At 43.1% G+C, this 14377-nt stretch overlaps 1 protein-coding gene across 4 annotated transcripts in view; it reads left to right on the top strand.

Moving 5' to 3' along the window:
* The window catches only part of C10H8orf33 (chromosome 10 C8orf33 homolog), a 190532-nt gene that overhangs the window by 134850 nt on the left and 41305 nt on the right, over positions 1 to 14377 (top strand). For all 4 annotated transcript variants that reach the window (XM_085628183.1, XM_085628179.1, XM_085628181.1 and 1 more), the window contains exon 5: positions 3750 to 4429. In XM_085628183.1, coding sequence (XP_085484309.1) covers positions 3750 to 4429 — 680 coding nt within the window. The remainder of the gene's footprint in view (positions 1 to 3749; positions 4430 to 14377) is intronic.

The raw sequence follows: 14377 nt of genomic DNA, 5'->3' as shown, positions 1-14377 counted from the left end.
AGTCCCGGCGCGCTACTTCCGTGAGGTGGAGAGTCTGCAGCGCCGCCTGTTCTGGGACGGGAGGCCGCGTATTGCCCTGGCGAAGTTGACGCTCCCATGGTATGACGGGGGGATTGCCCTCCCTGATATTAAACGGTACTATTGGGCCTCCCAGCTAGCTGCAATTAACCATGGCCTATACGGGCCCGCCTTAAACCCGGCATTTGAAATGGACAAGATGCTATTGCCAGGTGGCGACTATAATCGAGCGCTCTATTCTAGCGCGCCCGACGCTCGTCTGACGGGCCCCACGCGTGTCATGGTACAAGTGTGGCACGCGGCCAATGCAGCTATGGGGTGGAAGGACCGTTTGACCCGGGCGTCACCGCTATACGCGTCTGAGCGGTTGGGCTCCCTGTGGACCTCTAAGGGCTTTGAGAAGTGGGACATAATCGGCATTAGTAAAGTGGGGGATCTCTGGACGAGGGGAGGATTTAAAACGTCCGAGATGCTGCAGACGGAATTTCAGTTGCAGGGCAGTGAATACTTTCGGTATTTGCAGGTCCGTCATGCGCTGGGCTCCGTCTTTTCGGACGTTGCCTCCATCCCGGAATATTCCCCCCTGGAGGACAGAATGCTGGATGGGCACGTCCCGGACAGCACAATCTCATTGATATACAAAAAGCTGATTAACGACCGCTCGGGCCTGTTAACTGCCCTTCGTGCGGCTTGGGTTGCCGACGGGCTGGAGTTGGACGACGAGGACTGGACCTCTGCGGTGGCCTCCCCGAAGGAGGTGGCCATACCGGCTCGCCTTCGCTTCGTCCAGCTCAAGATACTCCACCGGGTCTACATGACGGGGCCAAAGCTTCTGCGTATGGGCTATGCTGAAGATGGGTTGTGTAAGCGTGGGTGTGGTGCTTTGGGGACCTTTCTGCATATCTTGTGGGAATGCCCGGAGGTGGAGCGATTCTGGCGTGGTGTGCATGAGGTCTTGCGAGTGGTTACGCATGTGGCGCTGCTGCCTGAAGCGAGGAGATGCCTGTTGAATGTGTGGGAACCAACTGATTACTCGGCGCCGCAGACGTGGTGGGTGACTCTGGGATATATGATAGCCAAGCGTGACATTGCTCAGCTGTGGGGATCCCAGAGGCCCCCGACGGTGTCGGCCTGGAAAGAACACATGGACTGGTGCATGTTTCGAGAAAAGGTGGTGTATGTGGCGAGGGGTAAGCCTGGGACATGGGTGAAAGTATGGGGCCCCTGGAACGCCTACCGCGGGGGTATCTGTGCACCACCGTTGCTGCCTGATACCTCTCCAGCCCCGTCCCCTTAGCCGACTCCTTTCTCCGGTACCGGGCATTGGGTTCCCCCAGTCCTTGCTCTGTTCTCTTCCCCCTCTTTAGACTCCTGTGGATAGTTGGGATCCCCCCTCTAGGGGAGCACGTGCTGCTATTTCCGATTGTGGGTTGCCTTGTGGGTGTGGTTTTTCTTGTTGTTCCTAATTTAAAATGAAACCGTATAGTGGGGTCTGGCTACTGTGGCTTTTGACGTTGTTACCTCCTGAGCATGCTCCTCTGCAACGCCACGCGTTTTATAAATGTATGTCTTATGCTCCTATCATTGCTAGCGGCCGGCCGGAAGGTTGTAGGCCCATACTTGTATATTCTTGAGACTTGTAATAAACGGTTTCAAAAAAAACAATAATGGATTGGAGGTTGCACATAGATGCAACTTGTCTCAAGAAATGCCAGTTTCTGATGTGTACAGATAAACTACGTACCCCACACATCTTTACAGTGGGTAAACTATATGGAATGTATCCCAGTGCCTTTTATGGATGTGGTACCACTAAACCAAAATGCCTTTTTTCTGTTGTGGGAGTGAGTTACTAAATGTTTGTAACTACCTATGTTAGGGAGCTTACTTGTTCGGGATGACTTTCTCTTGCCTCAGTTGTGCCCGCTGCAGCTGATCCCCCACAACTTTATTAAGTAGACTGTCTCTAACACTCACTCTCATGAAGAATAAACAGAATGCCAAGGAATGATTGCAGTCAAAATTTCCAGCACTGATCTTAAGTCCTGACCACATAGACATCAACAGAGTTAGTGGAGGTGTTACTGTATCCTGCAGATAGTAGACTTTTGTAGAACAATGAGTTGGGGGGGGGGGGGGCGCAAATTAGTCGGAAACAGCAAGGTTAAAGAGGTTGGTTATTGTCCAGAGACTAAATGCCATGCTGTCGGGCCTAATACTAAGCTACCTAAGGTCATGTGGTACTAGTATAAAGTTTCTTATGTCGGATGTGAATGTTGAATGTTTAATAAGAACTTTGAATTGTTAGTTGTGTACATTGTTCTTTTTGCCTAATGTGCTTAAAGTGCACCATTTGTCAACAAACACAGCTCTGTGAAGTAGCCATTAAACTCTATACAATTTTGAGTAATCTTACTGGCCCAGTGTATTTCTACATATCCCACACTAACATTTAAGAAAAACACAGGGTCAAAAACATTTAGGGCTTCCTTTCTTTCATGCATACACTTTTGCTGTTACATCATTATTGTTTGTACTCATGACAGTTTTTTTTACTGTGTTTTATGGAACACCAATGGTATTTTGTGTAATGTCATTGGGCCATCTTGGGGGGGGGGGGGGGGGGGGGGGGAGAGAGAGAGAGAGAGAGAGAGAGAGAGAGAGAGACACAAAAGGTTAAAGGGTCGTTATCGTTAGGCTGATGATTTCTCCATACATAGTAACAGCACCCAGCCAGCTAGGGTGTGAAATTCCGTACTGTAAGACAGTCCAGCCAATATGAGAGGGAGGTACCGAAGCACGCACTAAATTGTTTCCCCTAAATTGCTGGATAAGTGAATAGACATAGTCACGGGATCAAGCTCTACTTCATCTGTTTATTTGTTACAAACTTCTGTGCATAACATGAAAAACTTTCTCTATAGAAGCAGCCGACATGTGTTTCATCCGCAGGACTTTTTCAAGGCAAAAAGTACCAAATATGCACGAGATTGCAAAAAGCACATCTGCTAAACTTAGTACGTCCTTCAAATCCCAGGCCAGTGTAACCCAAGTACGAATGAACTCAGTACAAACGAACAGTCAATGAAGCAGCCCCAGCCTATGCAAGTACATCACATTAGAGTTGCCGTATTATTTTTCAGTTCCATAAACCTTATGTCAAAATGGACCATGATAAGCCCAGTATCCTTAACAGTCCAGAAAATTCCAAATGTATGTTTTGCTGTTACATCACTATTGCTCGTACTCATTTTTATTTTCTCTCTCTCTCCCTACCCCTCTCCCCCTCCCCCCCTCTCCCCCTCCCCCCCTCTCCCCCTTCCCCTCCCCCTCTCCCCCTCCCCCCCTTCCCCTCCCCCTCTCCCTCCCCCCTCCCTCTCCCTCCCCATCCCCCCTCCCCTCTCCCTCTCCCTCCCTCTCTCTTCCTCCCTCCTTTTGATTTTTTTCCTTTATCCCTAAAGAGGGAAGTCCCATGTTGTCAAAATTGTGGTGTCTTGATTGAATGAGTATTTACTTTGCTCATTTATTAACAAGCTACTTCGAAAAGGTGAAGCCTAATGTGAAAATGCTATGAGTAATAAATACCTTTATCCTAGGAAGTGAGTTGGTGTACCACAGTGACATTTGTCATGCATTGTAACAGGTTTGGTCTGATTCTCCAGTTGTAAAGCTATACATTCACTGTTATCTGTGTCCTGATCTATTAAGAAACATTGTTCTCCTTTGCCTAGCCTTGAACTCCTCCTCAACGCTTATACAGGATGGTAGTTCCCAGACATCAGCAAGCATAATCTACAGGAAACGCTCCAGCGAACCCTCCGATAACTCCAGGAACTGGTTTGCTCCATCGGACAACAGCTTCCAGTTTAGTTTTTCTGCTTACGAGGAAGAACAAGAAAATATTTCTAGTAACTTTGAAAAAGTTCTGTCAGAAGGAAATAGTGAAGGGAAGGGGGGTGATTGTGCGGAAAGCTCTTCATATCTGAAAGAGGGTGTAACTTCCACCATGAACTGGCCTGAAGTTGACAATTCTAGAACAGAGTTCAGTTTTAATTTCTTAGTTCAAGAAGATGCTGCGTTACATGACAAAGACCTTGAGGCACAGAATGTTAAGTCAAGCGGGTTATTGTTGCTGACTGAACAAGAAGGAAGGTTGCCACAAAATGATGCCTGTGAAGATCAAATATACACTGAAAAGAAGAAAGAAATTTCAGTGCCAGAAATGATTAGCATTGCTTCACAAAAGGATAAGCAAACAGCAAAATCAACCGAAGGAGTCCCCAAAAAGAAAAAAAAGAAACCTGTTTCTTGTAAAAAGGAATTAGGAGGAACAGAAACCAAAAGGGAGAGCCATGATTCAGCCGGACAAAATGCGAGCAAATCGGAACAGCAGTGTGAAGAAACCAAAGGGGTAAGCAGCTAGGATTTTCAGTGAAGGTAATTTGTATTAAATACTGGCACATACGGGGATTTGACCTTCACTGTGGCTGGGAGAGCATTGAAAAGTCCAATTGGGAATGTCTTGGTTTCTGTAAAATGAACATCACTTGAACCAATGAAAACTACCTGCTATGCTTTAAATTAATTTCAGGTTTCCACTTCTTTTAAATTCAAAAGCAATGCCTTGACCACAGATAGAGGAGCACTCTACTGAGGGGGGTAGTGGGTGGATTAAAGAGGACCAGGAGCTGTTCTCTGTGACCAAATAATAGATGGATACATAATTGTAGCCTATCATGTATGCATGCACTTTGGAGATCTGCAGGTGCTTGAGACTCAGCAGAATTTTATAGTATTTGTTCTACCCATTAGTGTTTTTGTTACTGCAGCAAACCCTGATTTTAGAAAGGCATGTTTTGTTTTAAGGTTTCAGTAAGAGCAGCGTGAAAGAGACCCTATGTTTGCAAGCGATTCTCATCTGAAGCGATCTATAGTTTGGATTTGAAGCTGGAGGGAACTAGTGTATAGGCAACTCTGGGATGTTATAATGGAACTGCAGTGGGTACAGCTTATCTTCTTTGATCATTGACCACATCCCTTATCAAAACACAAAGGCTTTTTATAGTTTATTGTATTAAAGTTGTCTTAGATTTACAACCTTCCTATTTACATGTTATTAAATAGTTCCTACAATCGAGAATATTTAAGTATAGTAGAGTGTGGCCTACGCCACAGAGGCAGTACGGTTCGTTACCTCTGACATTTTAAATACGTAAAACATTTAACAGCTTACAGCTGCTTAGTGAGGCAATTGGCGTAAGTAGGACCTTACTACTAGTAGTATCTTTGGCTTGGTAGAAAGAGTGTGAAAGGTGTGTTTTAGATTACAGAAGGTAAATAGATTTAGATTTTTTCTTATAGACTCTGGGATCTGGTTTCATAGTTAGGAACTAGACGAGAGAAGGCGTGTTCTGTGGTGTTGATTTTCTTCATTTTAGGGAACCGCTGCCGACCATTTCAATCTTTCGTTTGTTAGTTTATGTATTTCTGTGGTGTATACTTTTTATGCAGGTATCTGGGGATCCCAGTATGTACTACATTGTGTGTTGGGATCAGGGCAACTGGAATTATGTGGCAGAGGTGGATCAAGGTGTGTGTCAGAATATGGTGTACACCTAGCCAATACAGGCATGGAAGCCCCATTATTACTTCAACATGAAAATGTGGTATAACCTTTTATAAGTCAAGCTCCTCACAAACCTTCATCAAATCTGAAGTACCTACCTGAACTGAAGGGGGTACCCAGTATTACCACAAATGTCTCTGCTAATTTTGACACTTGGTCTCTTGAGTGGGTCATCCAAAATTATTCAGCGATCTAGACAATATGTGCATTGCTGCCGGGCACCAAATGATATGTTTTCTAAATTGGTCTCGAATTGCAGAGTTTAGTTTTCTAGACCCTCTAGCACTTACGTTTTCTAGATCCCCTAGCACTTTAGAGCTCAGTCAACATGCCAACCTGAGACAGAAGACCAATTTCACTGCAACCACCCTCAACCCACTGAGCATTATTTGCGTTGAGATGTGTTTCAGGCAATGATCATGAGACACGTCAGGGATAATTCGTGGAACCCCAAACCCCCTTTCATTAAGGAATAATATACTCAAGAACACTAGAAATTGAGGAATACATTTTAAATACGTATTCTAAAATAAAAAATCCCTTCTAGTGCACACAGTATGAATTGTGAACTAGAGCAAATATTCTAACATGATTGTTTTTGTACATTTATAGCAATGCTACCCCTATTTCGCTACTAAACCCAGGGTTAATTCTAGCATAGCAGAAAATAAAATCATGTTCTGAATTTCAGAGATGGTTCACACAGGCATCTGTATGTATGTGATATGTTATTGTGCTAATCTGTGCCAAAGGCAGCAGAGTGCTGTACAAGGTCAGAGACGAGCATAAAGCCAACAAGTGATTGGAGAGGAAGCTGGTTTGTGGACGGTTAAAACATTGTGACGTAGGGTTCTTTAAAGAGATGCGTCCTCAACTCGTTCCTAAAGTTGAGCAACGTTGGGGCTGTTGGATACTGGGATGTTGTTCTGGCTCAAGGGTGCATAGATGGAAAGGGCCCGCTGACTTATTTTTTTCTTTCTTATGCTTCTTAGTCTACAGTCTAATGGTGTTCTGGCTGTGTCTGCTTAAAACCACCAGAGATGGTGAGCTTGTCTGAAGACAAGCGTGGGTGCTGGTTATGTCGACCTTGTAAATGATGTAGTTGGTCTTGAAGATGGTTGGGGGCCAGCAAGTGGAGCCAATGGAGTTCTGTCACGATGGAGGTGATGTGATATTATTTCTTCAGGCCATGGATAAAATGTACTGGGCCATGTAGGATGCCCTTCAGGGTCACCAGTATCGAGTCCTGGAGGCCAGAGAGCAGGTCGTTATCACCAGAGTATGAGATCTTGAACACTAGTTCTGAAGTCGATTTCTGGAAGAAACGGTTTCACTTACTTTAGAAGAGAGAGTGGTTACCAGGCCTTCTTTGATACTTTAGCAATGTGTTCCTTGAGGGTGAGGTTGGTGTCCAGGGTGAATCCAGGCGACCTGGTATTTGGTGAAAATTGGGGTTCGAAACTTTCAAAGTTTATGTAATTGAGCCATTTGTGTACTGTTTCTTGTTTGTTCTTATACAGTAAATAACAGGAATTCTGTCTTGGTTGGGTTGGGTTGAGTTGGTGCTGGATTTCTAGTTCTGGATGATGTGCAACCTGTGTTTCAGGAATTGGATGTCTGAAACGGAGGAGACTTTCGAGTAGAGTTGATTATCATCTGCTTATTGTCAAATCCTGATGCTGTCATCTGTGAGTAGAGTACCAAGTGGCTCCATGTAGAGGATGAAGATGACAGAGGACAATATGGAACACAGGGGGACTCCACAGGTGGCGGGGACCTTTTTTGACCTGGCAGTGCCCATGTGAACTAACTGATGCTGTTGGAAAGGAAGAAGGGGAGCCAGTGATGAATATTGATGGTAAATCTAATTCTGGACTTCAGAGACTGAATGAGGGCGGGATGGTCGACTTCGACTATGTATGTGTGTGACATTGCTGCTGAGCCTCTTTCACTATTGAGTGCTGCCAGTGCCCGCATCAAACAGTGGATTTAGACACAGTGTTATAAGGGTTGCTGCATCAATTGCTGTAGCACCACAGTTCCCTCACATGTGTCTTGGTTTGTTCTACCTCTAGCTGCCTAGTTCTTGTGTGCCATAATTGCGCAATACTATTCAGCATTTGTTGTCCAGGTGCTATCTTCATGCCACATGCACATAATTGAGTGTGTATCATTTATCAAAGCAATGAACCTGCAGCAGACTTAGCAGTCTGCAGGGGCTTTAAGGTGATGTGTGAGATTTAATAAAACTCACCAATAAATAAATGGCAGTGAAGAATGTGGCAACGATGTGCAGTGATTTCAGGGGCGAAGCTGATTAAATGTGAAGATAAATGTTAAAAGGTAGTGAAACAAATGTTTTTGGAAATAACTGTCAATATTTTCATCAGCGTGTTGGCAGTGTATAATATACCTGCTAACATTAAAAAGAGTTTCATTGTCTGAGACAAGAGGTGAGGACTTGATGGGGCATGGTATCGGCTGGCCATCACTGCCTGAGCAACCATAGGGGGCAATGGAAACTCAGGGGGCCACAGAGAGGTGTGGTTGGTACTAGAGTTTGTCAGGGCCTTAACAGCCTCTCTCACCTTCCTCAAATACACAAAGCTGCCTGAAGCCACCTCCCATGTCCAGTTCCCAATTTTAGAACGTACTTTCATATCACATCACTATAATGCATCTAGGGAACATAATATTTAATGGTGGATTCGATTTGAACATCACTGTAAATTTAGATTATCCTTCTTGGAATGTGTACACCTATGCTCACGGCAGCGCTTACAGTAAACAAGGTGCTGCTAAACACTGGGGCATAGTTCTACCACAGAAAACAGAAGTTTAAAATGTAAAAAAATGCAGTACATTTTATCCTTCAAGACGGGTTTTTTACTTTGAGGTAGTACTTTTGTGTGCAATGTTTGCAACATGTTTCCTATAATTATGCGGGTATGCCCAGACGTGGTCTCCATGTCACTGGAGTCAAGCTAGCCTGTCTGATAAGGGGTAATGCCCTGAATCCGGTCCCAGGACGCTTGTTTCCAGTCCAGGGAGGAACCACTAGAAAAGGGGAACCCCTGAATGAATGAAGGTAGAGCAGCAGGGGAAAATTCACAAGTAAATACAAAAAATATCTGCTGTACCTATAGTTATTTTATAAACGCATCTAAGTCGTTTCTTAAGACAGAGAAGAACCACTCTTACTGGACTGTGTAAGGATTACAAAACACATAAAAATGAGGTATTAATCCATATTTTAATTTTTGACCTTGTTAGAAAAATACTTATTCAATGAATACGTGAGATTTAAACATTATACCACCATTTTCATACAAACAAAACCCAGGACCTATTTGTCCTACAATACATTGGTGCCCATGGACAATCTGTGGAATAAAATTATTCACACATACTCATTCATACTCAGACGCATTCATACATTATAACAAAAGACACATGACCCTAACTACTAAAATTAGAACAAAATGCAGGCCCAAGATAATGGTAAGCGAGTCTTCTTAAGTGTTAAACATAAACCAAGGGGTGCAAAAGAAGAATGGCATATGGTAAACAGAATGGGGTAACAAGAAAAATGTTCTTGTAGTATCTTAATAAATCTGTGTAGTGAACAATCCAGTTCAATATGCCGACGCGCGTTTCGGTGTGACGCCCCCTTATAACCGGGGCAACACCTTCTTCAGGGCAAGAAATTATTCAGACATAAGTTCCATGGGACCTATCAAGTGATAAATAACAATTAGTGAACACAAAACTGTTAATTCTAAACATATCTATTAGATGACACTGATTATTTATAAAGTTACAACATACAAAATACATCTAAGATAGACACTGGTCCAGATAAATGAGTGGTTGAGCATTAAACTTATTAATTATATTATGAACGTTGCACACATAATGGAAAATAACGAACAGAAAATCAAATTTGAGAGAAGTTTATGAAACAATACACATGCAACAATTGGTTAGGTCATATTGGCAATTGATCAAAAGGAATCCTGAATATATAGCTAGGACTGGATACCGTTGCATAAAATCTGGTAAACAGCATTTAGATAAACTCAGTAAATAAAAGATGTCATTTGGGGATTCATATATCATCAAGAGAATGATATCAACTGAGGGATGGGTGAGTTTCGAGGACAGTAATAAAAAGTAGGGGTGCTATATCTGCATGAAGCTGATGGTTAGGAAAAGGAAGATAAGAGACATGCTCACCAAGGGATCAGATGGGAAGATGAGAATAATTATCTCTCTTTCTCCTTAAGTGATGCAACCTCAGTACTTCTAGTGGTACACATATATAGCAATGTAGAGGAACTTTTCAACTTATAGGCATGCGAGATCTAAGGAAGAAAGTAGATCAGGAAAGATTAACATTTCTAACATAAAGCATAGTTTGTTAGATTTGTGATGTTTATGAAATCAACAATTTATAGGTGTTCTCTGTTCTCACTATTTAGGCAACGAATAAGAGTCAATGGGTCAGGAACACCAGTTAAAACAAACTGGGCTAGTGATTCTTTATATATATGAATCCTAGAGCTAAGTCATAAGTGAGAACCTTGAAGATGTAAATCATCACCTGTTAAGTTTTAGGGAGACCACCCCGTAATTCCAGCTAGATGTGCACCTATCCTCACGCTTCCACGGTTGGTGAGAAAAAGGAAAATGTATTCTGCCACAGCCTATGGTGAGTCAGACAAAGTGATTAGAGTTAGCAATAGGCTAATTATGGGGTTAAGCTAATTACTAATCATTGCCCCGTATGAAACGTGAAAACCTCAAAGATGTGATTAATCACCTTTTAGGGCGTATCGTTGTTCCTGTTTATCGTGTGGCTGGATGAAAAAAGAAGAATAGGATTCCTCCGCAGTATCTGGAGGGTCAACTAACAAAATAAATAGAGTTAGCACTCCAGCGTCACTTAACAGAGCGGAGAAACTGAAGTCGTAGTCATTCAGTCTATTATCTGAGCGCTTACCGGTTTTTTAAAGCGTTCAGGCCTTCGCCTACGTCCAGGTGTGCAGATCAATGTGGGCGCTGCTCCGCATATTACGCGAGTAACTCCACACGTTAATTAATCGCCATTTCAGTTCAAGGAGTGTGACCGGGGGGAAAAAAAAAAAGAATAGAATTCCTCCGCCGTATCTAGTGGGCGAAATAACAAGATAATAAAAAGTTAACGCAACTGTGCAGATAGAGCGAGTGAGGGAGCTGATGTCTTAGCCTAAATGCCTATTTTATACGCGCTTACCGAGAGGAAGCTTTCTGATGCTTTCAGTTCTTCGTTTTGTTCCAGGCACGTAGATCAAAGTAGATGCTGCTGCGCTGCTGGTCCTCTGCTTACTGCGAAGCGAGCAACGACCAGTGTGATTAGGAGCAGCTGCTTATATACTAACAGGGGCTGACATCACGTCCTAGGGTAATATCAAAGAGGTGGCTGTGGATTCTGAGGAGGATTCGGATCGGGGTGTTTTATGGTCACCAGTATGATCGCTGTTTGTGATGCGGCACCTTCCCAGATACAGTAATCCCTGACATTCTGCAGTGCAGTCGATAACAGGGAATTCGTGATAAGGGCTCAGGTAGATAAGTTAAAGAGCGCCTTAATAATATTGTGTATGTGTCCAAAGGATTTAGCGAAGGGAACCAATGGAGGATCTATTGTGTTAGTTCATGACAGAGATTAATAGGGATCCAAATCGTTTTTTGGTCTCTTTCAAAGGGACACATAGCTCTAATATAATGCTTAAATAATAGCATTCTCCCAGGGCAATTCCTCATTAAGCCCCCTAGTCTTGGAATCCAGGAAGTAGATCCAAAAGACTTCTCGCTTTTTGCGTATCCGGGTGCTGTCAGTGCCTTTTTGCATGCGGACCCTTTCTAAGATTGTCCAACGTAAGTCCTTCTCAGTGTGGTTGGACTCCATCCAATGTTTGACCAATGGTGCTGAAAGGTTATTTCGCCTGATGTTAGATTTGTGTTCCCCTATGCGTATTTTGCATTCTCTGCCAGTTTCTCCTACATAGGGGATTTTGCATGGGCATAAAATAACATAGATACAGTTAGTAGTTTTACAGTTGGTCATTTCATTGAGATTGATGGTTTTATTATTGATTACAAGGGTGTCGTTGACAATAGCGTTGGGGCATGCTTGACATCCTCCACATTGGTGATGTCCAAGAACCGGGGTATTGCCAAAAAGGGATCTCTGTGTCAAAGTATTCCGCTCTTGTGGTTTGGCTCTGACCAATAGGTTTTTTAGGTTTTTGTTCCTCCGGAATGCAAATAAAGGCTTGGGTATCTTCTCTGCTTCATTGTCCAGATTTAGGAGGTGCCACTGCGAATTGATGATTTGTCGTATTTTATGGTTTATGGAAGAGTGTTTGATGACACAAACCAGTTTTTCCATCTTGTTTTCTTCCTTCTTGGGTGTAAACAAGGTATCCCGATTAAAATATCTGGCTCTCTTGAGGGCATCCCTAACAAGCCTGTTAGGGTATCCTCGTAAGAGGAATTTTTGTTTCATTGACTCTGCGTGTAATAGATAATCTTTGATTGATGAACAGTTCCTGCGCAATCGTAAGAACTGACTGAATGGAATGCTTGATTTTTGACTGTTGGGATGGAAGCTTTCAAAGTGGAGCAGAGTATTCCTGGAGGTGGGTTTGGTAAAGAGTGATACCTGAAGAAGGTTGCTCTCATGTTTAACATAGACATCCAAAAATTCCAGCTTTTCAGTGCTACTTTGTGCCGTGAAATGAAGATTTGAATCGGCTAAATTGATCCAGGAAATGAATTCATTAAGGGATTCTCGGTCACCGCTCCAGACGAAGAAATGACCAACTGTAAAACTACTAACTGTATCTATGTTATTTTATGCCCATGCAAAATCCCCTATGTAGGAGAAACTGGCAGAGAATGCAAAATACGCATAGGGGAACACAAATCTAACATCAGGCGAAATAACCTTTCAGCACCATTGGTCAAACATTGGATGGAGTCCAACCACACTGAGAAGGACTTACGTTGGACAATCTTAGAAAGGGTCCGCATGCAAAAAGGCACTGACAGCACCCGGATACGCAAAAAGCGAGAAGTCTTTTGGATCTACTTCCTGGATTCCAAGACTAGGGGGCTTAATGAGGAATTGCCCTGGGAGAATGCTATTATTTAAGCATTATATTAGAGCTATGTGTCCCTTTGAAAGAGACCAAAAAACGATTTGGATCCCTATTAATCTCTGTCATGAACTAACACAATAGATCCTCCATTGGTTCCCTTCGCTAAATCCTTTGGACACATACACAATATTATTAAGGCGCTCTTTAACTTATCTACCTGAGCCCTTATCACGAATTCCCTGTTATCGACTGCACTGCAGAATGTCAGGGATTACTGTATCTGGGAAGGTGCCGCATCACAAACAGCGATCATACTGGTGACCATAAAACACCCCGATCCGAATCCTCCTCAGAATCCACAGCCACCTCTTTGATATTACCCTAGGACGTGATGTCAGCCCCTGTTAGTATATAAGCAGCTGCTCCTAATCACACTGGTCGTTGCTCGCTTCGCAGTAAGCAGAGGACCAGCAGCGCAGCAGCATCTACTTTGATCTACGTGCCTGGAACAAAACGAAGAACTGAAAGCATCAGAAAGCTTCCTCTCGGTAAGCGCGTATAAAATAGGCATTTAGGCTAAGACATCAGCTCCCTCACTCGCTCTATCTGCACAGTTGCGTTAACTTTTTATTATCTTGTTATTTCGCCCACTAGATACGGCGGAGGAATTCTATTCTTTTTTTTTTTTCCCCCCGGTCACACTCCTTGAACTGAAATGGCGATTAATTAACGTGTGGAGTTACTCGCGTAATATGCGGAGCAGCGCCCACATTGATCTGCACACCTGGACGTAGGCGAAGGCCTGAACGCTTTAAAAAACCGGTAAGCGCTCAGATAATAGACTGAATGACTACGACTTCAGTTTCTCCGCTCTGTTAAGTGACGCTGGAGTGCTAACTCTATTTATTTTGTTAGTTGACCCTCCAGATACTGCGGAGGAATCCTATTCTTCTTTTTTCATCCAGCCACACGATAAACAGGAACAACGATACGCCCTAAAAGGTGATTAATCACATCTTTGAGGTTTTCACGTTTCATACGGGGCAATGATTAGTAATTAGCTTAACCCCATAATTAGCCTATTGCTAACTCTAATCACTTTGTCTGACTCACCATAGGCTGTGGCAGAATACATTTTCCTTTTTCTCACCAACCGTGGAAGCGTGAGGATAGGTGCACATCTAGCTGGAATTACGGGGTGGTCTCCCTAAAACTTAACAGGTGATGATTTACATCTTCAAGGTTCTCACTTATGACTTAGCTCTAGGATTCATATATATAAAGAATCACTAGCCCAGTTTGTTTTAACTGGTGTTCCTGACCCATTGACTCTTATTCGTTGCCTAAATAGTGAGAACAGAGAACACCTATAAATTGTTGATTTCATAAACATCACAAATCTAACAAACTATGCTTTATGTTAGAAATGTTAATCTTTCCTGATCTACTTTCTTCCTTAGATCTCGCATGCCTATAAGTTGAAAAGTTCCTCTACATTGCTATATATGTGTACCACTAGAAGTACTGAGGTTGCATCACTTAAGGAGAAAGAGAGATAATTATTCTCATCTTCCCATCTGATCCCTTG

Source organism: Triturus cristatus, chromosome 10, assembly GCF_964204655.1.
Source record: "Triturus cristatus chromosome 10, aTriCri1.1, whole genome shotgun sequence".
Classification (NCBI taxonomy): domain Eukaryota; kingdom Metazoa; phylum Chordata; class Amphibia; order Caudata; family Salamandridae; genus Triturus; species Triturus cristatus.
This window is presented reverse-complemented; position numbering and strand designations above follow the sequence as displayed.